Source organism: Phocoena sinus, chromosome 17 (assembly GCF_008692025.1).
Source record: "Phocoena sinus isolate mPhoSin1 chromosome 17, mPhoSin1.pri, whole genome shotgun sequence".
Lineage (NCBI taxonomy): Eukaryota > Metazoa > Chordata > Mammalia > Artiodactyla > Phocoenidae > Phocoena > Phocoena sinus.
Window position 1 is genome coordinate 476,887 of NC_045779.1, and position 25,437 is coordinate 502,323.

The 25,437-nt window shown below is 45.9% G+C and overlaps 1 protein-coding gene across 1 annotated transcript in view; it reads right to left on the reverse strand.

Annotated features, from left to right (window-relative positions):
• The window catches only part of PRKDC (protein kinase, DNA-activated, catalytic subunit), a 151,149-nt gene that overhangs the window by 70,723 nt on the left and 54,989 nt on the right, over window positions 1-25,437 (reverse strand). The window contains 13 exon segments of the mRNA XM_032609378.1: window positions 2,475-2,602; window positions 5,335-5,502; window positions 6,306-6,410; window positions 6,791-6,976; window positions 12,947-13,150; window positions 13,884-14,042; window positions 14,466-14,598; window positions 14,897-15,105; window positions 15,661-15,884; window positions 17,533-17,784; window positions 21,405-21,538; window positions 22,672-22,771; window positions 24,150-24,244. Of these exon segments, the coding sequence (XP_032465269.1) occupies window positions 2,475-2,602; window positions 5,335-5,502; window positions 6,306-6,410; window positions 6,791-6,976; window positions 12,947-13,150; window positions 13,884-14,042; window positions 14,466-14,598; window positions 14,897-15,105; window positions 15,661-15,884; window positions 17,533-17,784; window positions 21,405-21,538; window positions 22,672-22,771; window positions 24,150-24,244 (2,097 nt within the window).

Below are 25,437 nucleotides of genomic sequence, written 5' to 3' on the forward strand. Positions count from 1 at the left end.
TCTGGACACTGTCCTAGATTTCCGTTCTCTCAAGGAGCATCCTGCTTAGAGCAGTGGAGACGCACAGCCCTTACACAGAAACCTAAAGGAAAGAGGAGGGAAAGAAAAAGAGCATAAATGGGCCAACAGATGGTTTACTGAAAAGTAAATGCAAATGAGCATTAAATATATGAATATATGTTCCATTTTACTCATAATAAAAGAAATACAAATTAGAGCAACACTGAGAAAGCCTTTCTCCCCTATTAACGCTGGAAAAAATCCAAATGTTTGACAATATACTCTATTGGCAAGACTGTGATGAAACATACTTTCATCCACTGCTGGAAGGAATGCAAATAATACAGCCTCCAAAAGGGGATGTGGTGATATCTAGCAAAGTCACAAATGCATTTACCTTTTCACTCACATTTACAAATCCACTCCAAAGCTACACTGGCAAAATACAACATGACATGTGCACAGGGCTATTCACTATGCCATTATTCTCATCAGCAGAAGACTGACCAAAAGCCCATCAGTAGGGGCTGCTTCAAAACACATGGTACTTCCAAACAGTGAATAATTACACAGTTGTTTAAAAAACAACAAAAAAAAGGAAAGCAGAAGATCTCTACGTGCTGATTTAGCATGATCTGTAGAAAACATGAAGTAGAAAAAAAGGTGAAAGGGCAGAAGACGACAGGAGCGGGAAGCAAGGCTCCTGAACGTAGCGCGTCACGTACTTCTAACGTTCGAATCACGTATGTATTTTACATATTCAATGAGAAAATTAAGTCAAAAAAAGAACACAAAAACTTCTAAGCTCTGAAAATGAATTAAAGCATACCTAATGAATTGGTATAATAACTGCACAATGAAAAGCACTTTCAAGTGATTCTGGAACACAAAATTTGACTGTATATCCTCAGAGAATATATTCTAAGTAAATTATAAATAAAATATAAAATGTTAACTTCATCCAGCTATGATTATTCTTAGTAGTAATACTGGTAGTGTTAGTTTTGAAAATATTTTATGTGTATTATAGGATAAAGCAATTAAATACTGGTGAAATGTTATTAAAAACAACACTGAACAGAAAAGAATTAAAATCTACAATGTAAGGGAAAAATAATAAAAGTAATAAAAAGCCCATAATGTTAAGATTGAAAGGAAAGTATCAGGATATTTTTCTTTTCCTTAAAACAAACAAAACTATTCCTCAGTACAGCACTAACCAGTAGTAGTGCTATAACCCTGTAGCACTAAGTTCACTGAGGACCCAGCCTGTGGTCTCTAGGTGCCGTTTCACGGGGCTCTCTAGAGAAACAGCTTGACTCTGGGTCAAGGTGAGCCTGCGGTGATCTGCTGAGCCAGAAGACATGTAAAAGACATCAGAGATTAAGGAAGGCTGCCCAAGAACCTAGGAGCCGGCCGCCATGGACTCCCACTGCCACAGATGGGAACAGTGTGAACATAAAAAAGAATAACAACTGCCACTGATTGAAATTTACTTCTGTTTTGTTTTTAAAAGTTCTAAAATTGAAAAATATTAACTAATTTTCACAGAGACAACTGTAGCATTGGAGTAAGTTTTAGAACTGGGATGTGAAAAATCCTCCCATTTTGTCTCTCTTTTTCAAAATTGTTTTGGCTGTTAAGGGGTATTTTGCATTTCCATATAAATATTGGGAACTGCTAGTCAATTCCTGTACCCAAAAACTGAGGCTTGCTGGAATCTGGATATGGAGTGCATTAAACCTAGCAATTTGAATAGAACTGTCATGTTAACAATATTGCATCTTCCAACTCATGAGCATGGACCATCTCTCCATTTACTTAGATCTTTAATTTTTTAATTTCCTTCAGCAATAGGTTGTAATTTTTGCTGTACAAGTCTTGTGCTTCTTGTGTTAAGTTTATTCCCAAGTGTTTTATTCTTTTTGGTGCTATTATGAATGGTATTACATTTGTAATTATAGTGTCAAACGTTCTCTGTTCATAAACAGAACTACCACTGACATTAGACTACTATGTATTCTGAATCCGACAAATTTTCTATGATTGTTTATTGGTTCAAACAGTTTCTTGTAGATCTTTAGGATTCTCTGCCTTGTGCCATCTGTGAGTAGGAACAGTTATACTTCTTTCTTTCCAAGTTGACTGCCTTTTATTTCTTTTGCTTGCCTGACTGCAATGGCTAGAACCCCCAGGACTATGTTGGATAAAAAAGAACAGACGTCCTCGCCTTGTTCCCAACTTTGGAGGAAAATTCAGTCTTTCACTATGAAATATTTTGTTGGCTACTGGTTTTTCACAGATGATCTTTTCCAAGTTTTATCATCGATGAGTAAATGAGCACTGGATTTTGTCAAAACTTTACCTGCATCTACTGAAATAATGCACTCATCGTTTTCAAGGACAGAGATGATAATCTCCCACAGAAATAACACACATATGGTTCCTGGAATCCCAGACTAGGAATGACTCACTTTCTGGCTATCTTCCTGAAAGTGGATTGAAATAATTCTTCCATCACATGTTGTTGCTCCCGACAAAGAATCTCTGTCATCAGCTCCAGCAACACGGGACTCTGCGATAACTCCAATGCATCCAGAAGCTAGAGAAGAAACACACACCAATAATAATGATGATGATGATGATGATAATTGCATTGGATTTGTTTTTTGACAGTTCAAATAAAAAGGGAAAGCAAATTATAACAATTCACAAAGATTAACAAATGCTAATATATGTCATTTTTGCAGCTATGGAATGCCTGGCATATAACAATGTTCATTAAATATTTGAGTTTTGATTCTCTAAAAGTTTTGCAGATATTCTTCCTCCAACAGTGTTTGGGGCCCTCTCTTCACCTCCACGACGCCTCTCCTCGGCTCTGGGCCCTCTGGGGGCGGCAGCGTGCGCCCTTCACACCACCCTCACTGCACAGCACACACACTCCAGGCTGTGGGTCCAGTGTTCTCATCTCACCTCCCATCTTCCATCTCCATGTCCTTTTGCTCTACTCTCTAGGAGACAGCTGCAATCTTATCTTCCATTTGGTGAAGGTTTTTAAATTTTTCTTTCGTGTATTTAATTTCCAAGAGCGCTTTCTTGTTCTAGTTCATGCACTTGATATACTGTCTCTCCTCTCTGAAGCTGCTCTGAACAGTCTCTTCGACATTCTTATCTCGACTTGTTGCCTCTGCTCCCTCTGAGTTCCTTTCTCCTGTTGGTTTACATCTTTCTTAGACTGGAAGCTTTCTTCAAAGGTGCCGCGACTGTCTGCACTTGCATTTACGTTAAGGGAAAGTACTAAAGATCTACCCAGAACCTTTGTGGACGTGACAACCATCTGCTGGCAGATCGCTGGGGAGCAGGAAACTCAGATGGTACCAGCATGATGGTGCAGAAAGAACACAGCATACGACAGAGAAATGAGGAGGTTACCACGTCAACCAGGCCACCAGATGCGAGGTTGCTCACAAGGGGACGTGCACGACACCTGCCTCCAGGTGTGGGGTTGTTGCCAGAAAGGTTAGCCTGAATCTCACGGCCAAGCTTGAAGCCTAACTTCCAGTTTAGAGGAAACACAGAGGGTGAGGAAAGCCAAAACGCACCTCAAGGGAGCAATCAGACAAACAGGACAGCATCCGAGAGACGCGCTCGGGCTACTTCCAAAACCCAGTGTCGCAGAGAAATAAAAGGGATGGGGGTGAAGCAGTCCTGGATTTAAAGACACCAGAGACATGACATTCGAGCCAATCGTTACTTAGATCCTGTTTTGAAAAATCCAGCCAAACACAGGGACATCTGGAGAAACGTGACCATGGACGAAACAGCACAAGGTCTGAGAGCAGCGAGAATTTTCTTGGGCCTAGTATCAGCGTGGTGCCTGCCTCTCAGGAACTGCTGCTGAAACATTCAGCAGTGAAGCACCAGGATGTCTGCAGCTAACTCGCAAGTGTTTCAGTCAAAACACACACACACACGCACACACAGACAAAGCAAATGTGACAAAAAGTTAACTGCTGAATACAAGAGATGGTTATATGGATGCTTGTTTACTATTCTTCCAACTTCTCTGCATGTTTGAAAGAAAAAAGTCATATCAGGGTAGGGAGGAGAGAACCCATGTGGATGGGTGGTTTGTAAACAGCCTTTCCGTGTGGCTGCGTGGCTTCTGTACAGGATGGTGACTGGGTCCCACAGACCAGAGACCCAGGAATGAGCTGGAAACCTTTTAAGGCTAGACTTAGAATCACAAGCATCACTTCCACTGCATTATTTTCTTGTTACTAGTGAGTCCTTAAGGACAACCCATACGCAACAGGAGAAAAATCAGACTACGTTGCTCAAAACGTATGACGTCTCTTTTATCCCCATGTGACGGAAAGTCACATCATAAAAACATGTGGACGGGATACACTGGTGCAGCCATCCTTGGAGAGTATGTGTATCTCTACCCTGGCACTTATTACAGTGTGTTTTAATCATCGTTTCTTCCTTACTTTACTATAAGCTCCTTGAAAATAAAGACAGTATCTTTAGTATTCTTGAGCCCAGGGTTCAGTCCATCACGAGTATGGGCGACCACCACCTACCCTCCCTCCAATGGTGATTCTCTCGTTTTCCCTACTGGCTGGCCCCTGAGTTTTAGCTGAGTATACTGCTGCCCAAAATAAGAACATTCACAGTCTCACTTGCTTGTATGTGGCAAGTGGGTTATCAGCAGAATTAATACGTGCAAGGTCTGGATTTAAGCCCTTAAAGGAAAGGGATGCTCTCTCCTGCCCTCTCCTCCCCCCTGTTGGCTAGAAGGGACAAGACAGGAGCTGGATCAGCCAACCTGGACAAGGCAGATGCTACGTGTGGGGGACGACAGAGAAGAAGAAGGTAAAGGAGACGGGGTCCCTGTAGAGGATCTAGAACTGTACAGGAGGGAGAGAACCTAGTTTCTTGGCTAAGCCCCCGGTGTTTCGGGAACTTACGCTGTATATTAACTAAGTGATACCCACTAGATATTTCTCAAATGACCACTAGTCAACTAAACTTCAGAAACTGCACCATATAGGTGATATTCTATTTCTTAGCTCTCTTCGGTATTATTCTTCAAAGCTTATACATTACACATAAAATATTTCACAAATTTTAAATGGGAGAAAAATTAGCCCCAAAGGATTCAGGTACGCATTGGCCCCCACAGACAAGCTTTCAAAATGAGGTAAAATGAATCCTTCGAGTTAGAACACTCTCTGACTCTGAATATTTCACTAACTTCTTTTCACTAAGAAATGTTAACAGGAAACAAGCAGTGCTTAATTTTAGTTGCAACTACTAAAAACTAACCTTTTTCATACAGTCCGCGTAGTTATTGTACCGCAGAGTCCCCGGGGGAAACTCTTCAGACTTCATAGGGAAATTAGAAACAATGAGCTTCCCGAGAACGTGCTTCAGCTCCTGCAGATGGCCTCCAGTGAGACTGGTGAAGAATGGGAGCAGAATCACAGCCTGGCCCTGCAAAGCGAGCGCAACATGAGACTGGCTTAGGGATTCTGCACGAGTGCAACGACTGCTTTCTAAAGACTGCGCCAAGAAAGCACCACACGTGTGGACTCCGTGCCCACTTCAGGACACCTCCTCGGCAGCATCAAACCCACCAGCAAGACGCATCCCGGCCCTCGGCTTCCACTCTCGGGCTCGCAGGCTGAGCCAGGGCTGTCCCGTGTGAGCACAGGACAGGGCAGCCTGACTCTGCGTGTGGATCTCCTCTGCAAACGCAGCCTCTACTAGAAGCGCGCTGCCTGAGTTCTGTGAGGAAAGACTATCGTGAATACCCTACGGGGCGACTGCGGAACTCAGGGCTTCAGAGCACTCGGTGTGCTTCCTTCCTCCCTTGGGTAGCAGGTCAGTTCCCAGACCTCCTCGTGTTGAGAAATGTGAAACCTGACTAATCACATACAGCAGAAAATTCCAAAGAAATACCCTCATGTTCCACTACAAAGATGGTTTTCATGAAGGCCACACTTTACTGGAGTGTAAAATCTAATTACTACAGGACTTTAAAATTACAAAATCTGTTAAGTTCTTGACCCTAAAAGTAAGAGAGATATTTTCTGTTATTAATTAACAGAAAGATGACTGAGGGCCACAAAAGCTGGTGACGGGTATCCGGGCGTCACTGTGCTGGTCTCTCTGCTTCTGAATATGTCTGAAATTTTCCATAATAAGAAAACAGAAAATATCACAAATACACAAAAATACAGAACAGGAAAAAAGATGGAGAACATAATCTGAAAAACATCTTTTCAACCACTTACCTTTAAATGTAGACCCAAATTCGGATCAGCAAGTAGACTAACATATGTTGTAAAAACTTCTGGGAATGCACTGTGATTTGTATTAAAAGATACAGATGAATCAATCTAAAGGAGGGAAAATGAAAACACATTTCTACATTATGCCTCTAATTTCCTTTAATGCATTTTTCCGTTTTTTAAATTTCAGAAATGACCTATACATTTGTTCTTGGGCGCCAACAGCATTTCAACAATTCCTGTTCTGAAATATTTTAAAACTATCTGCTAAGACAACGCATGTAAAGTTTCACTGAGAAGATAAAGAATAAGAAATGAAAATGAGAATAAAAGATAATTATGTAAAATAATGGAAAAGTATAAAATGTAAGTAATCAGCAATTGTCCAAGTTATTTGTCAAACAAATGAGCTTTTCAAGAAACCTCCATCAAATTTTTAAAGACATAAGCAACAGACGCAACTACATTTTCAAGGTCTCTCAGAATACCTGCAGAATTTTTGCCAGCAAGGTCAGCACGGCCATTTTGCTGTCCGGGGCAGCATCCCTGGCCCACCACGGGCCGCAGCTCCTCCAGCTCTGCAGGATGGCACCCACCAGTTTCAGGCCTTGGTGCTTCTGACTGGCTCGGTCCCGGAAGCTCTGATCCAACAGACCATTCAGAACAGTGCTCACCTGAGACAGAGCGGGGTGAAGCAAGAAAAACTCTTACCATCAAGGCTGACAGACACGCAACAGAATTTACTGTCATTTTTCAAAGCTATTCTTGGAAAATGAAGATGCTATTCCTAGAACAGCTGTTTACTTCACAACTCCTCATATCTGAACACAGCACTTTAACATGTAAATTTTCCCACAAAGGCACACAGTGGTCCCCTTTATGAAATAATGCTTAAACTGCTATCTGTTGTTTTCTTGGTCGGGGCCATTCTCCATGGCAGGGGAAATCAGCTCTCTCTGGTCACCATCACCACCAGATGCACTCATACATGCACACACACACAGGCATGCACACAGGGACACACACACGCTTAGAAACAGCACACACACACGTGCAAACACGGAAACGCACAGTGAAACACACACATGCACACGCACGCAGGGACACATGGACACGGGCACGCAAGGGCACAGGGAGGTACATGCACATCTCCTGTCCTACTGCCTTCCCAACAGTGATCTCCTAAATCCGGTTAGATTAATTCAATATTCCTGCTGCTGTGACAGGTAGCTCCGCTCACAGATGATCCGAGCTGGGTACTAGCACACATTTCCTTCCTCACATGACATTTTGATCTCCCTGAAGTGAGTACTTGACGCTTGAACAACTCGGGTTTGAACCGCGTGGGTGCACTTAACGTGGAAACGCGCACTACAGCGCCGCGCGGTCTGCAAGAGGGGGATCCGTGGACACGAGGGCCGACTGTACAGACAGTTGTACGTGGGCGTTCGCCTGGCAGAGGGACAGCGCCCCAGCGCCCCCACCCCTTAGCTGTTCTCATCGTGACTGTCACTGTTGTCATCAAGCTCTCCCAAATTCACTACGTCTCCTCTAGACGTGCGAACGCGTCAGGGAGGCTGTGAGCCATCTCCGGGGCGCCACCTCGGGAGGGTCAGGGACACCGGTCCGGGTCTTGAGTGGAGGTCACCACCCCCTGCCCCCGGGAGACTCGTCGGCAAACTTCCCTGACCCCACGCCCTCCTTTTTCCCGGCTTCTGCTCCATCTCGGTGGAGAACTTCCCCCGGCAGCTTCCCAGCGAGAGGAGCACAGGACACAGACCCCCATGGGGACCTGGCACACCTGAAACACCTGCACTCGGCTCTCACTCATAATCGTTAATCCTTCCCACTCAGGTGAGAAGTACTCTTTCCGAAACTGTGCACGAAATCTGGCTCACTGTCTCCCAGGCTGCACTCCGCTGTTGCAAAGACAACCGTCATCCAGGTTCCTGATCCTTTTGAAAGACCTTTGGGTTTTTTCTCTTGGAGAAACTTTTCAGGATCTTCTCTCCCAGGGAACCCCCAAGGTTTCAAATTTTCAAGAAGTCTGCTGCGTGTGGAGCTGTTTCCATACAATGCACGGGACATTCGACGGCCTTTTCCATCTGGAACTCAGAATGGTCATTCCTGAAACGTTATCCATGAAGCCTCTACTTGGCTCGTCCTCTGTCAGGGCAGAGGCCATGGAGCTGGACCTTGTATGTCAGGGGCAGAGGCCATGGAGCTGGACCTTGTAGACAGATTCCAAGTTTCCTCGTCGCTTCTCCGTTTTCCGATTTGTAACCTTACTCTGCTCTCCGTGAGAGTTCCTGAATTTTGTCTTCCAAATCCACTTCATCCTTAATTTGTGATGCATATGTTTAATTCACAAATTTTCTTCCTTGTTCTCTGATATTCTTTCTTAATAGCGATGCTTGTTTCATGGATCCAGTGTCTTCTCTCACCTCTCTGAAGTTTCTTTCTTTTTACACCCCCATCTCACTGAATAATCTCTGTTTCAAGTGCTTTTTCCCTGCCTGTCCTTTCAGAAGCCCTTTCCTGGAGTGCCTGGTGCTTCACGGTGGTCGGTACCCACTGAGGAACAGACAGAAGCGTGAGCAGTGGGCAGGGCTCACCAGCAGTGAGGACACCGGAAGTAGATCTAGTTGGGCTAGGATAACGGTATCTTGATTTTCTCTTAGGCTTTTCAGAACAGTCTGAAATCCTGCCTGAGGGTGTATCTAGCTGACTGTGTTCTGAGAGCCGAATTGAAGAAAATGGCCTAAAGCCTCAAGTTTCAGAACTTGGACAGGCTTTCACTTAATTCCCCAGAAGGTATCCTTACATCACAAAGGATCATAAAAAAGACCACTAGGAACAATTATACACCAACAAACTGGACAACCTGGAAGAAACAAATAAATTCCTAGAAACAAACAACCTACCAAGACTGAATCATGGAGAAATAATCTGAACAGACCAATTACTAGCAAGGAGATTGAATCAGTAATCAAAACATCCCAACAAGCAAAAGTCCAGAATCAGATGGCTTCAATAGCGAATTCTACCAAACAATCAAAGAAGAACTAACACCTTCTCAAATTCTGCCAAAGAAGTGGGCGGGGAGGGGGGCACGGAGGAAGCACTTTCAAACTCATTTTACATGGCCAGCGTCACCCTGACACCAACACCAGACGAGGACACCTCAAGAAAAGAAAATTACAGGGAAATATCCCTGAGGAACACAGATGCAAATATCCTCAACAGTGTGTGAGCAAAGCAAATTCCGCAGCACATGAGAAGGGCCACACACCGTGACCAAGCGGGGTTTACTCCAGGTACGCAAGGATGGTCCAGTGTCCGCAAATCCATCAAGGTGATACACCACAGTAACAAAACAGAGGTTAAAAATCATCCGATCATCTCAACAGATGCAGAAAAAGCATTTGACAAAACTCAACATTCATTCATAATAAAAACTCTCAACAAACAGGTATAGAGGGAATGTACCTCAGCATAATAAAGGCCATATATGACAAGTCCACAGCTAACATCATACTCAACAGCGGAAAGCTGTAAACGTTTCCTCTAAGGTCAGGAAAAAGACTAGGATGCCCACTCTCGCCACTTTCATTCAACGTAATTTCAACATAATATTGGAAGTTCTAGTCATAGCGGTCAGACAAGAAAAAGAAATAAAAGGTATCCTTTCACTCAGAAAAAGCAAAACAGTCTCTATCTGGAGAGGATAGGATATATAGAAAACCCTCAAGACTACCAAAAAACTGTTAAAACTAATCTAAAAATTTAGTGAAGATACAGGAGACAAAATCAATATACAATTATAACATCCTACATAATAGTATGAATACATAATAGTTCTCAAAAAGATTTGAGAACATGAATAAATGTTTGGATAAACTGAGAGACATACTATAGAAAACGTGGCTTAATTTTTTTAAAGACGTCACCTTGGTTTAAATATGCTCTATACACATTGTATCACCACTCAAAATCCCTGTATGTTGTGGAGAGGGCTGTAGGAAACTTGGCAAAATGATTCTAAATTTCACTTTAAAGAAAATGTGTAAGTACAGCTTGAAGAATTCTGAAAAACAAAAATACTAAGAAGGAACGCTGCCTTACCAGATGTTAAAGTGTATCTTAAAATTGCTGAAATTAAAACAACGTGGTACTGGCTGAAAAACAGGTAAGTAACAAATTAAACAACCTCCGACCTAAATTTGTACAGAGATTCGGATCTGAAAAAGTTAGAAACTTGAATTAATGAGGAAAATATCCATTTGTGAATGAATGTTTGTCCAGTATATATCTATTTAGGAAAAAATATTTCTACAGTGCTGTTTGCATTACTTCCATTTGTTTAAAAAAGAAATTATAAAAGTAACAGAAGAAAACATGGGCAGATAGATTTTAGGGATAATACTGGGATGGAGAAAGCCTTTCTAAGTATGACATGAAAAACAGATCAACTGAAAAGAAGACTGGTATCTTCTTTAACTATATAAAACCAAATACTTCTGTACGGAATAAACACTCCAACTGAGAAAGACAAATGGTCAGTAGGAAAAAGGATTTTCTGCATACATGACAGACAGAGGTCTGCTACACTTAGTATACAAAAATTTTACAAATTAATAAGAAAATACAGGGCTTCCCTGGTGGCACAGTGGTTGAGAGTCTGCCTGCCAATGCAGGGGACGTGGGTTCGTGCCCCGGTCCGGGAAGATCCCACATCTGCGGCTGGGCCCGTCAGCCTGCCAATGCAGGGGACGTGGGTTCGTGCCCCGGTCCGGGAAGATCCCACATCTGCGGCTGGGCCCGTCAGCCATGGCCGCTGAGCCTGCGCGTCCGGAGCCTGTGCTCCGCAACGGGAGAGGCCACAACAGTGAGAGGCCTGCGTACCGCAAAAAAAAAAAAAAAAAAAAAAAGAAAGAAAATACAACCCAAGAGAAAAATGGGCAAAACACAAAACTACGGCATACACCAGAAACACGCTGGCTGTTCAAAAACAATCAGTGGGAAACCAAGATCAGAAGAATTGAGGAACTAACGTTAGACTTGGGGATAAAAGTACAAAGTGGGTTCTCACCACTGGAGCAGTGCAGTGCTTCTGCTATGGTTCAAAGCATTTCAAACTTCACTACGTTGCTTAAATACTTGGGTTATATACTGTGATTCTAATCTTCACTAAAGATGTTTCTTCAGAAAAAAAGGTATCTTTACCCTCAACTATGCCCAGGGTCCCCCACACAAGAGGGTCTGCGCCTTCAGCCTCCTGCACCCCGCAAGGACAGGGCGAGGCCACGTGAGCCGGCTAACAGTCACCCGATCCCCCCATTGCTCCAGGCCGCCTGCACACCAAGGCCCCACTGCAGCCTTCTCGGACTCTGAAGTCTGTTACTGCTTGTCCTTTTGCTTTCTAGCTTCCAGAATGTTGTCACTCTTGTCTTTTCTCCTTTTCTGTATCCTTTAAGACTGTGCTTTCAAAAAAACAAAAAACCAAACAACACTTTACAGGGATCTAGGGAGGGGTGGAGGTAAATGAGTATGGTTTCTATCACTTTAGAGGGATCTAGGGAGGGGTGGAGGTAAATGAGTATGGTTTCTATCACTTTAGAGGGACCTAGGGAGGGGTGGAGGTAAATGAGTATGGTCTCTTCCCCGTAAGTCTGAATAGCTTACAAGCTCGAAATGCTGTATTTCCTGAGTGTTGTGGGTCTACTGCAATTTTATTTCAAACTTCTAAAAATACAAATTTCTAGGGCAATCTACAAAATCTTCCCCTACAAGAGACAACTAGCACTGCTGGGAATAAAAGCTTATTAACTCAGCAGGAAATTATGCCTCTCCCTTAGAATGATCCTTCCAACAGTTAATTTTTGATTGTCTACCAACCAAGTTAAATTTCAAAATTTTGTGTTTAGCAAACAAGTCAACTATACATTAAATACTGATCTGGAATTCCTTGGCGCAGTGGTTAAGAATCCGCCAGCCAATGCAGGGGACACAGGTTCGAGCCCTAGTCCAGGAAGATCCCACACACCGCGGAACAACTAAGCCCATGCGCCACAACTACTCAGCCTGTGCTCTAGAGCCCCGCGCACCACAACTACTGGAGCCCACGCACCACAACTACTGAAGCCCGTGCGCCTAGAGCCTGTGCTCCGCAACAAGAGAGGCCACCGCAATGAGAAGCCCGCGTACCGCTACGAGGAGTAGCCCCCGCTCGCCACAACTAGAGAAAGCCTGCACGCAGCAATGAAGACCCAACACAGCCATAAATAAATAAATAAATTTATTAAAAAAATATATTGATCTGCACAGGTTCAATCTGAGGGGGCAAAGGGACTACAGCAGGAACACGTGGGAAATGAGGGCTCAGCCTCGAGACCATGGAAGCCATGAACAGGGAGGATCATGGCACATCAGCACCAGCCGCGGCCGGTGGGGATGAAAAGGCAGGCCGGCCTTTCCAGGGATGGAACCCGTACCCCCCTGCATTTGAATGCGAAGTCTTAACCACTGGACCAGCAGGGAAGTCCCTCACTTTGTTTTACTGATGTATTATTTCAGGCATACAGCAACCCTTTTATAAGCATTACTAAAGAAAATATACTGTATTAAAAGGAAAAATCCATTACCATTTTGGGATTATCCACAGACGATTTCATGAGCTCCAATACAGCAACATCTAGATTTTTCAACAGTTCAGTGTTGATTGTTTCTGAGAACAAGCTGTAGAAATACTGTCCGTGAGAGAAGCTGATGATGTTCCTCTGGGACCCTCCTGAGGATGGCATGGACACCACCGCCGTGTCCAGGAGAAGACCCACCAGGTGCTCACACTGCAAAGAGGAAAGAGAAGGGCTGTGGCACACGACTCCCTGGGCGGCTGTGAACTCCGACAGCAGAGAACACAGAGTCAGCAGGGGCCTGGTCCTGGGAGGCCTGGGTTGGTCTAACTGTAGACGTTCAACATGGCTCCACTTTCCAGGTCTTACTTTGGGCGAGAACTCTCTCCCTGACTCACGTGTCTCTCAGTGTTCCACAGAATCTCGTGGCTGTGGCTTTGAGGGGAGAGTCTAGGAAGGCTGAGGACTGTTTGCACTCAGTGGACAAAGGGGCACGAGAAGGGGAGGTGGGTGCACTGGGGGACCACAGCTAGAGAGACTGTGAGGCCAGCCCTGCACAGCTCAGAAGGCCCTGAGCACTTTGTGGGGCATCTGGAATGCTCCTCCAGGGCCTCTCCCACATCAGCCTCTGAAGAGTTGCCCAGGATGGGGGAAGCAGAGGCCACTGTGTCAACACAGGTCGGCTTTGCAGTCACAAATTGCTCTCTGCCTGAAGGCCTTTTGGAAATAAACTGGGATAGACAAAACTTCAGCTTAAGAAGGTCATTCTACTCCTTTTATATTAAAAATAAAAAAAAACTTTTAGAAAGTCATCTCTGATAAATCAGTTATAGTCCTTTTGCAGCTAAGAAGTTATCCAGCTAAATTCCCGTTTTCAGAGACGCTGCATGTGAGTGATGCCTGACATCACTGGGACAGCACACGTGCACACAGCTGTTTTTCCTACCAGTCCTCCACAAGCAAAGGCCAACTCCAGAAGTCCATTGGCGAGCCGCTTGCAGCTGGGGTCCAGTGAGGGCAGGCACTGCCCTTCGACTCCAGGTGCTATGCTTTTATAAACCAGGGAGAGAAGCTTTGTGCCGAGAGAATGCGGCTGATCTGCAGACTAGAATAGAGCAACACTGAAATACCCAACAGTGAGGTACGACATAGAAAACCACAATCTCACAGCTTTCATTAATACAAATCCACGCTCACCAACACTGACCACTGCCTCCCAACTGCCAGGGACACTTTCACGTGCCTCTGACTCCTGGCCACACAGGCACAAGAGGAGCTAGTGCCTAAAGGTCTTCAGAAGGTGCTGGAAATATTCAAGTGGCCTTTATTTTCATTGTACATTAATAAACTTTTACACTTACTGTCATATTTACACTCTAGGCCACACTGCCACGTGTGGAGCAAGTATTTCTCTAATTTCTATCTCGGCATGCTCTGTACATTAAGGGATATTTTTAAAAGGCTATAAATAAATCGACAAACTGGCATAATGAGCTAAGAGAAATGTAAAACAAACCGGCACAGTTACCTGCGATGGTGCTATAACATGCAGGAAGCCAGCCCTGTGAAGCTGCTTACAGGCCGACACGACAGACGCCAGCTCGGCCCTACTAGCGTGAGCGTCCAGGCCATAAAGGTCAACAGCACAGAGCTCCTCAATGCTGGCCGTGCAGGGAAAACAAAAGGAAACCAGGTGAGTGCCGGTCTCATGATGCTACAGGACACTGAAGACCGTGTGCGTCCTGCTGCAATGTATTTACTAGCTTCCCGGTGCCCCAGTCCACTGCGAGGTCCTGGACAGCAAACCCAGGTTGAGCAAACTAGGGTGCATGTCAATGCCGCAGGGACCACTCGGTGCCACCCGCAGGCCGTCTGCTGCCCTAAGGGCTAAGCCGTGGAGGGGCCTCTGTGCCCCGGCCTCACCCCCACCCCGCCCCGAGGCTGCCCTGGAAGCCCCACCTCCGTGTCATGACCTCCTCCCTGAGGCACGCCTCCAGCGCAGCGCAGTGCGGGGACGTCTTCAGGGCCTTCAAAAGGCCCACACACACACTGGGGAGGTGGTCCATCACCGGGAAGTCCCCGACGTTGAAGCCCACGCTCGAGGGCGCACACAGCGTTCTCACCAGGAGCTTCGTAAGGTCTGCGCTGCACGAATCCTTCCCAAGGAGCTGCACAGACACACCCATCGGTCAGCGTCGGGACTTTCACCGCAGTGGACGGCCCAGCAAGTGGGAAGGATGGGGTGGGGCTCAGACAGCTCACAGTTCAGGCTCTGCGGTCCCTAGGTCTCCGCCGCGTGGACCTGACTGCCGTCACGGTGGAAGAGCAACCGTCGACCACACGTGGATAGGAGGGCCCGGAGGTGCCCCAGAGAAACCTTCACAGGGTGGCGCCGTGGGCTTCCAGCCCTGGCAGAGGCAGGGCCTGGCGCATAGTAGGCGCTGAGCAGGCACTGACGGGATGCGGGTCTCAGCCTCACAGACACATTTACAGATGCTGGCTGATGCGCATTTCGTCAGGCAGATCACAGCATAACACACAGTAGCCAATAAACATCTAGGAAAACTGTGTCTCATTTGCACAGTGAGAATCTGAAGCACGTGCAGTTTTATCATTATTTTCCAGAAGAGACAACTCCTATAGCAAGGGAAGTTCTAAGAAGGCCAGAACCACCGGTGGGAGCCAAGCACAGGCCCCTTGATCAGGGCAGCGGGCGGGCCTACCTTCCAGCTGTCTGGGGAGGTGCCAAGCAGCGTTGTGGAGAACTCCAGGACCCGGACCACCACCGTGCATTTGCTGTAATTGTATCTCTCTCCCTCCTGTGGGCTGGGTCTGTCACCTGCGGCCCCAGCACCAAAGCACCTTTCTGCCGCCGTGATATCGTGCAGAGCAATGCTTTCTAAGAAGAAAGCCACTGCTTTCCAAAGTGAAGACTGTGTTTCAGCGCCTAGAAAAAATTGTATTAAAATGTTAACATACACTTCCTTCTAAACCCACTAAGATTAATGTAAAGTTCCGTCTTTAAGTATAGGTGTGATATACTTTCAGTCAAAATTGTAAAAGTTTTAATGAAAGCCGAATAAAACAGCACTTATTTCTTCTCATTTCAAAACACCACCTGAACAGAACTCAACTGCAGACTCGTATGGTAAGAACACACCTACGGAAGGTTAGGTCTTGGCTCTCAAAAACTACCACGGGACCATAAATTAACATGATCTTTCTGAAGGGCTATTTGCCAAATCGTACTAAAAGCTTAAAAACACGTGCACACCAATTTCTATCAAAGGTTTAAAAGCTCACATGCTTTGATCCAGCACTGAAATTGTATCCTTGGGAAATAATGGCAGAATTGCAAAGATGTGCTTTGAAGATGTTAATTTTAGCATTGTTTTTAATAATAAAAAAATAGAAGCAACCTAAATGGCCTTCAGAGGGCAACGGAGAGACACGCCACGGCAGTGGCCTTTAAGCAGGAGGCTGTGACTGACGTTTTATGGGATCAATTTCAGATCAACTCCCCAACGGGTTTCTCCCAAAACTCGCGAGTGTGAGACACGCTCCGCCACAGGAAGGACGGACATGCTGTTCTCCACTCCGCAATCCGAGCACAGCTCACCGTTCTGGGGTAAAGGCAGGGGACATGTGACAACAATGGTGCACAAGCCAAGGGAGTGAACAAAGGTGGAGGCTGGTTAGGTCCTCTAGGGTGATGGCTTCCAGGTCTTTGTTCTCCTTCGATTTAAGGAAGGCGATCAAACTGTCAACTGACAGGTCATTATGTATTTTAAAAACTGGGAGAAAATGTGTTTAGAACTGCATTCTCAAACACCAGAGACCCTGAACCCAACAGGCCAGGGGCCGTCTGACTCCTCCCAACCCCGTCACCTCTGACAGGCCTGCGGAGAGAAGAGCAGGCCCTCTGCTCAGACGCCGCCCCGGCTGGAACGGAGACCCCCCCACAAACAGTCATGCAAAGAGCACAGCCCATTCTGAGGGCAAGTCTGAGGCTCCGCCCACGGCATGGGGCGGGGGGGGGGGGGGGGGGGGGGGCAGCGGCAAGAGAACTGTCACCTGCTCCGAGAACCCTGAAGCAGAGAGCACACCTGTCAGGCGACAGCCGGCTCCAGGTGCTGCTTCCCGGGGGACACCATTCCCAGAGCCAGCGCCTGCCCTCGTGGGCCACCGGGGTCCCCAGGGGGACACAGCCTGCCCAGCACTCACATCCCACCCACCTGACGTCCTTTGCAAACAACACCGTCACTACCGCACTACAACAGAGAAGCTCCAGGGACAGAAAGATGCGAGAAAACTAAAGACCCACTCCACAGAGACATGGCACAAGATCAGAGGGCCTCAGGAAAACCTCAGAAGGTTACTTTACACAAAGGTCACTGAGAACCTGTGCACAGGGCAAGAAAGCAGCACAGACTCCGGGCGGGGAGCCCCCCCACCCTCACTGTGAGCTCGGAGACACAGGCAGAGCTGAAGAAATGACACCCTGTGATCCTGTCCAACCAAAACCCCACCCATCTTGGCCCCGGCATGGTTCTAGGCAGAGCCGGACGGTGCTGACCCAGGGAGGCTCTACCCACCCAGGAGCTGGGCAGCACCAAGGGTCCCTGCGCCCAGGAAGGTGTTGTAGCACTCCAGCGCAGCCAGCAGCGAGTCCATCCACTGCAGTGTGGCACGCAGGCTGAACGGCCCGCGCAGCTGGAGGAGGGTGGGCTGGGTGAGGATGCCGGCTGGCGGATCGCAGGCTCCTCCGCCCTCAAATGCGTTTATGAGGAAGGAAATGCCTTCCTTCTGGATCAGGTCTCTCAGCCACAGGGAAGGGGATTTGTTGCCTTAAAAGAGAAATAAGATTAAAACACACATATAAGTCACTTTCATGTAGTTAAAATCACTTGATCTACATCACTGTACCTAATTAAAAACAGCATCTCCCAATAATGAGAAACAAAAATTAAAAGTCTGGTATGTTAAAAATGTAATCAGACCAGAACAAGATAGGCAATATCACAATATTTCAAATACAGTTTTCCATAAATGTCCCACATAAACGACCTACCAGTGCACTGAAATTCCAAAATGACCCAGGATAGTCTTATTTTAACCACAGCACTCACAACTTGCTCACTGTACTTACTGTCAAGAAAGTTATTTCCACCCAAAGCCATTCTCTTCAGTTTCTTTAAACATTATTAATATAGTCTGATACCATCTGAATACCTATAAATTTCATACTCTTTCTCTTGCCTTTTTTCTTGAAAGTCATTATTGCTTTTTTTAAGGAATAAACACAGAGCAGTCAGACACTCCAGCCCCTCTGCCTGTGCCGCTGCCTGTGCTGCTTCCTCGTCCACGGTGAGACGCACACAGTATCTACCTCTGAGGCTGTCACCAAGGTGAAGTGAACTGAAGCAGTTAATACCTGAAAAGGCGCTTAGAATAGCATCTACCACATGGTAAGTGCCGTGCTTATTAAATAAAACAGTCAAACGATCTGCTTTTGAAAAGATATTTTTCTTTTAGGTATTCATCATTTTCTAAATTAAAGAAAAAAACATTAAAGTGTATTTTGTATGCTCTGAAATCAGTGGCTGTGAAAAGGTCAAGTCATTCTGACCCTAATGAAGTTACAGAAGAATCCAAAACAGTAATGTAATTCTGATGCAAAAGAAGAACTGGGGGCTTCCCTGGTGGCGCAGTGGTTAAGAATCCACCTGCCGATGCAGGGGACACGCGTTCGAGCCCTGGTCCGGGAAGATCCCACGTGCCGTGGAGCAACTAAGCCCATGAGCCACAACTACTGAGCCTGCGTTCTGGAGCCCGTGCACCACAACTACTGAGCCTGCGCTCTAGAGCCCCTGAGCCACAACTACTGAAGCCCGCGCGCCTAGAGCCCGTGCTCCACAACAGGAGAAGCCACCGCAATGAGAAGCCCGCGCACCGCAACAAAGAGTAGCCCCCACTCTCCACAACTAGAGAAAGCCCGCGTGCAGCAACAAAGACCCAATGTAGCCAAAAATAAATGAATGAATTTATTTTTAAAAAAAAGAAGAAATTTTTTTTTACTGGGTCAAAAATACCTCTCACAAGCTATATAAGTAAAAGATTAGTACCACGTTTTCAGGAGTTGTTTTAGGAAGAAATATTAAACATTCCATTATTTTCACTAAGAAGAAATGAATAAAACTGTAACCATGAGTGAAGAATACTACTATATTTAAATTCTACATCGAGTGCTAGCTACGAGCGGCAGAAGAGGACGTGCAGAAAGGAAGGACCTGGGAAGACAGGTCTAGAGGGAAGCAAGACAAGTCGCGGATTGGGGGGGGGGGGGGGCGCACTCCCCACTGTGAGGTGGTCTCTGTCTCTCTGCCTCTCCACCCAACCCGCCCCCACTCCCCCGTGTCAGCATCGGAAGGCCCCGACACGCAGCGGGGACACACCTGCACCTGTCATTACGTCCCATGGGTCTGGGTGTCCACATACCCGGCCCGACCACGCACACGGTACTACTGCAGGAAACGGGACCTTGAAAATCACAGGGGCAAAGACAAAGAAGAGGGCAGACACCCCACTGGAAGACACAGAAGAGGTGAGACACGGTGGAAGCAGGGCAAGGCTCACCAGTACTCAGCAACCTGTGCTTACTGACGAAGACCATCCTGAGAGGCAGAGCGCTATTACTTCCCGGGAAGCATGTAGCGGGCAGCTACGAAGCAGAGCAGCGGAAACGTCTGCGATCAGCCAAGCTGACGCCGCTGGAACCGCGGGGCCTGCAACCAGCAGTGCTACCTCAGCAGAGTCTGGGCCTTAGTTTCCTCTAAAAATAAGGAGAAGATGCCCTGCCCTCCATCCCATCCACTCTTCACTGACTTCGTTGTGAGAATGACAACATGTAAAGCAAACTTGTTAACTAAAAGCAGTAAGCGTATATAAAATACTAATAATGTTTTTAAAACAATTCTGTAAATTAAAAAATACAAATATACATTTCTACCATATACATAAAATTATAGTCTAGTAGATAATTACATACTCTGTATTTATATGGTATACGTAATGCATAGTATGAATACAATCACAACATACAGTACGCAGAATATATAGTATTTAACATAACGCGTTCCACAGTATACATCATATTCGAGCATAACACACGCAGCACCCTTCTAAGTCTCAGAATGACATGCAGTCATTTCCACCTGTTGCCCCTGAAGCAGCCCCACAGAGGCCCTCCAAGCCCCTTGCTCAAGAGAACCAGTTCACGGTCCGTTGTGTGCTGGCACCTCCTCACCCAGATGCACATGCCCTGGTTCTGGACTAGTGCCCGGTGCACATGAAGGGGAGCCAGGGCCTGAGTCTGTCCTGGGGCACAGCTTCCCCACGCCTGAGCTACCGAACCCCACACCTGAGCTACCAATACATTTATTCCTGAGAAATTTAGAAATTATCTCAAGTCTCTTAAGTACAGTTTAATGGTTTAGTACAGTAACGACTGAAAAGCATAGGTCCATGGCTTTCCTTTAATACCAAATGATCTGAGATCATTCAGACTTAGGAGTCTGGCAATTCCTTATTAATTACAGGCCAAAAAGAACAACTGCATTACTTCATTAACTATTTTTTTAATATATATAACTGGTTTTTTTAAATTTATACTTGGCGGCATTGAGTCTGCTGCTGCACGTGGCTTGCTCTAGTTGTGGCGAGCTGGGGCTACTCTTCCTTGCGGTGCGTGGGCTTCTCATTGCGGTGGCTTCTCTTGTTGAGGAGCACGGGCTCTAGGCATGAAGGCTTCAGTAGTTGCAGCACGCAGGCTCAGTAGTTGTGGCTCGCAGGCTCTAGAGCACAAGCTCAGTAGTTGCGGCACACGGGCTCAGTAGTTGTGACTTGCGAGCTCTAGAGCACAGGCTCAGTAGTCGTGGCGCACGGGCTTAGTTGCTCCGCGGCATGCGGGATGTTCCCGGACCAGGGCTCGAACCTGTGTCCCCTGCACTGGCAGGCAGATTCTTAACCACTGCACCACCAGGGAAGTCCCGCTTCATTAACTATTAATAAGATTTCTAAACTTTAATTGAATATCATGTTAACTACTATGGTCATCCAATCCTTCCTTCTTTCTTTGAAGTGGGACAGAAAAGCAAAGATGCAGAATAAAAGGTACTAGGAAATTCTAAGTTCACCTCTTCTGTATCGTCTAACATCAAAACAGCATTTTTTTCTTTCCTTCTATAAATCTTTGAGAAATGTACAGCCATAATTTATCACCTGTCTTACAAATGATCTGTAATGATTATTTTTTGTACTTATTCTTTGTATGTATTAGAACGTACTTATTTTTTATATTTATTAGAACATATTACATTTATCTAAATAATGGAAATATCATGTTTTATATAAGTGCATCTCTAAACTACTAGCAAAAGTCATTTATAGGGCATAAAGACCATCATACCTGGCAACAAAGGAACAAACTTATAAAAGAGTTCTATGGACTTGTGTCGACATTCTGTCTGGGGCCTCCCACAATTGGAGAAAAGCCACTGGACCACGTCTGATAAACACAAGGGTGCCGTAGGTGGAAAGCCCCTGTGTGGAGAACACACTGTATTTAATATTCACACTCCAACATTCAGCATTTAGCCGACCCCAGAGTCTAAAAACCATAAATTCAATTTTGCTACCCTGATACACGCAGAAACCATATTTAAAGGCATTCAATTTATTTTTAGTGTATTATCATTAGAATACAATCAAACCCTCCCAGGTGAAATAGGTCCTAAATGCTGCTTACCTTTTATTTCTTTAATTGAGGGAAAATTAAAAAGCATTTCTTAAAAGATCAGCACCAAGTCTTTGCATGCTCCCTTTTCAATGCACTGTAAACTGAAAGGGGGTTTAGGTTCTGAAGTAGTGCTTCTCAAACTGTGGTCCCTGGACCAGCTACATCAGTATTAGCTTGGCATAAAGGCAAATTCTCAGCCCCACCCTAAACCTACTGAAGCCAATTCCAGAGCAAGGCCCAGCGACCTGTACTGTATGTAACCAGACCCCAAGGTAATTCTACTGCTCAAGTGTGAGCATGAATGACCTGGAGAGATGTCATACTCGCGGCAGAATCTAGAAGAATCGATTTTAAAACCACAGAGGGAGGATTAATGTCCAGTCTACAAGCTATGCTTCTGCAGAGTGGTGGGCGCCAGCAGACACCAGAGCCCCCAGACCCCTGCACAGACCTGGGGGAAGAGGCATGGCACACCCGCACCCCGTCTGAGAAAGAGACCTTGCCGGGATGGAAATGGGAGCAAAGACTGGAAACCACTGGGCAATAAGCCAGCCTTGGTTTCGAGTGGCTTTATTTCATAATCTGTAACCTCATTCTGTCAAAATCCTACTATTTCAATATTTTAGTTCTTACATTTCAAATCTACTCCATAACAAACAGCTCATGCATATTCCAAGCAAATAATTCCACACCAAATTCGTATTCAAAATTAGTGCAGACAAATGTCTCAGTTACAAAACTGATTTTCAAATTGTATCCACTATCCCAACCAAGATGACACCTTAAACAAAGCACTTTCAAATATAAAGCTTTTAAGTTACTTTGGAAAATTGACTCTTTATACTTCCACAAATTCCTCCTAGATTCTCCTGTGTTAACTGAGAATTAGTTTTACGTTCGGGGGAAAGAAAAAGAGAAAGGAAGCAACATCACCTACCGGGGACAGCGTCGCTTTTTTGCTTTGTTTAAAGAAACGTGCTTCTTCTCGACAATGCGCCCCAGGTGATCGATAGCATCGCAGCATTGCTGAACTGTACCTGCTCTCAACACAAACAGAGATTGCTGAAGGAGATCTACAGCTGATCATCATTAACAAAGTAGTACTACAGGCTTATTGGCCCAGTTTTGAAATTAAAAAGGTGATTTTACAAAAGAGTGTTTTTCATCCCTCAAAATACAACACTGCACATGCAAATACAAAACCCATGTTTAAGATCGCAGGACAGCAAGGCACAGCCTTGCGTACAGGTCTGAGATGGAAGAGCTCTGCAGGTGTTACAATACCCACAAAGCAGGCCAGAGCCCGTGCACCCCACTGAAGGCTATTATTTCAAGGGGTCAGTTCCTTGACCCGCACTTTTCTCATGTAGGTTAAACTATATTACAGTTAATAATACAGCCACTGCAGGAGAAGAAGAGAAATAAAATAGTAAAACCATCTACAGGCATCTAGGGTTATTCAGGAAAGGGGCCTCACACAGCCTATTTTGACCTCTGCTACCAAGGAAGTTTTCTTTCTACACTTTTTAACTATGGCAGTGATTTTTTAAAGAGTAAAATTTCATCTACGCCTTTTAACTATGGCAGTGATTTTAAAAGAGTAAAATTTCACTTGTTGAGAAAATCCCCCTATATGTGATGTCAAGATAAGGCAACTTTAAGCTAACGACGGCTGACGGCAGGACTGAATTGTAAGTGTTTTTGCTCATGAGTAGGGCTGTCACCATGGAGGACAACAGAGCTTCAATCTGTCAAAAAATGAGAGACACCACCATTTGGCAAGTGAGAGGGGGTCTCCACGGCACCCACTGCGAGAGCTACATCAGGGCCCACGCGCCCCGGGCCAGAGGCCCTGCAGACTGAGCGGGGAGATGCCAGGAAGTTTTCCAGCCCCAGAACTCCTGGGTAGTCCCGACAGCTTCTGGACAGAAGTTAACTGCAAAGACAATCATTTATTACTCTCTTTGCCACTTCAGCATATTTCTGACTTAGTATTTTAAAATGACGTCTTAGTTACTGCCAAAATAGTCTTATTGCAATTCTGTAAGGAAACCTACTTTCTACCTTCTAGCTGTCATTAGTGAATTCAGAGACAAGGGCCAGCTTTCTTTAGCTCGTGTCAGCCGTGCACTTTCACTGGAGCTTCACAGCAGGGCTGCCCCACCTGCCCTGGCCAGGATCCCTGACCAACCAGGGGTCAAGCTGAGTGGATGCCAGGGGACACGGCGAGTCGTAGAGGAGGCACTGAAGCCTCTTGTAACAAGCGGGTTTGAGGCAGCAGAGGGCCCCACCTCCCCTTCACTTATCACCCTAAACGGGGATGTGAGGAGAAGACAGCACCTTACGAGGGGGTGACCCAGGCCCCCGCATGGACAGACTCGCTGCGCACACACAGAGAGCCCGAATGGGACCTACCCAAGGACCTCTCATCCGCATGTGCTAAGGCCAGGCTTTCCACGTATGTAACCAAGGCTTCAAACACAAACTGTTCTACCAAAGACTCTTCCTCCCTGAAAAATAAAGAATATTGAGCCTTATCTGAGAAGACAATAAAACAGAAACAATGAAGGGGAAAAGTTATGTTATTAAAGAATACATACCTTAATGAAATTTGTCTTTAAAAATGCCGCAAATTTTTTAAAACATAAAACCTAAAACACTTCTGAAAGAAGAAAACCTGGTCAAAAACAGACCCAAGAGACACAGGCTTTTTTACTATTACAAGCACCCTCCTCACCTGTGGACCTGCTCACAGCACATAACCTAAAACCTAAAGCCACTGTTCTGACCACACTCCACACACCTCATCAAAATTACATGTAGCAGAAAAGAAGACCTGGTACTACGTCCACATTTTTTTAAATAACGGAATTTTAAAAGTTCTCTACCGGGGCTTCCCTGGTGGCACAGTGGTTGAGGGTCTGCCTGCTAATGCAGGGGACGCGGGTTCGGGCCCTGGTCTGGGAGGATCCCACATGCCGCGGAGCAACTAGGCCTGTGAGCCACAACTACTGAGCCTGTGCGTCTGGAGCCTGTGCTGTGCAACGGGAGAGGCCGCGATAGTGAGAGGCCCGCGCACTGCGATGAAGAGTGGCCCCCGCTTGCCACAACTAGAGAAAGCCCTCGCACAGAAACTGAAACCCAACACAGCAAAAATAAATAAATTAAAAAAAAAAGTTCTCTACCTATCCAAAAGTAAGTTAACATCAACAGTCATCTCTGGGCCTTTTACAAGCATATCCGCCACATGTGGCTGGACCACCAATATCTGTGGACCAACCACTGACGTCACACTCATGGGCAGGCCACAGGCACAGGCCAGCCTCTCCCTGGAAAATCTGTTCCTCAGTGACACAGGACAGTGAATGATTAAGCACACAACGCCAGGCAGGGGCACTAAGGCTCATGGGCGCTCTAGCTGTGTGACCAAGTGCAGGGTCACTCACTGCTCCACCTCTGAGGTGGTGATTTCCTGAAACAGGACCAGAGTGAGGAACCAGCAGGCGCTGGAGGGTGGCGGGGGACTGAGAACAGGACCGCACACCGCTGTTTGGTTTGGGAGGAATATCACCCTAATTTTTTAAATTTGAATCCTAGAAGGGGACCCACAAGCTCCAAGTGTCCGCCACGACACCCCACCACACACCCAGATGTGACACTGACACTCAAGGGCATCGCGCTGTGGGCCACGAAGGCGGATGCA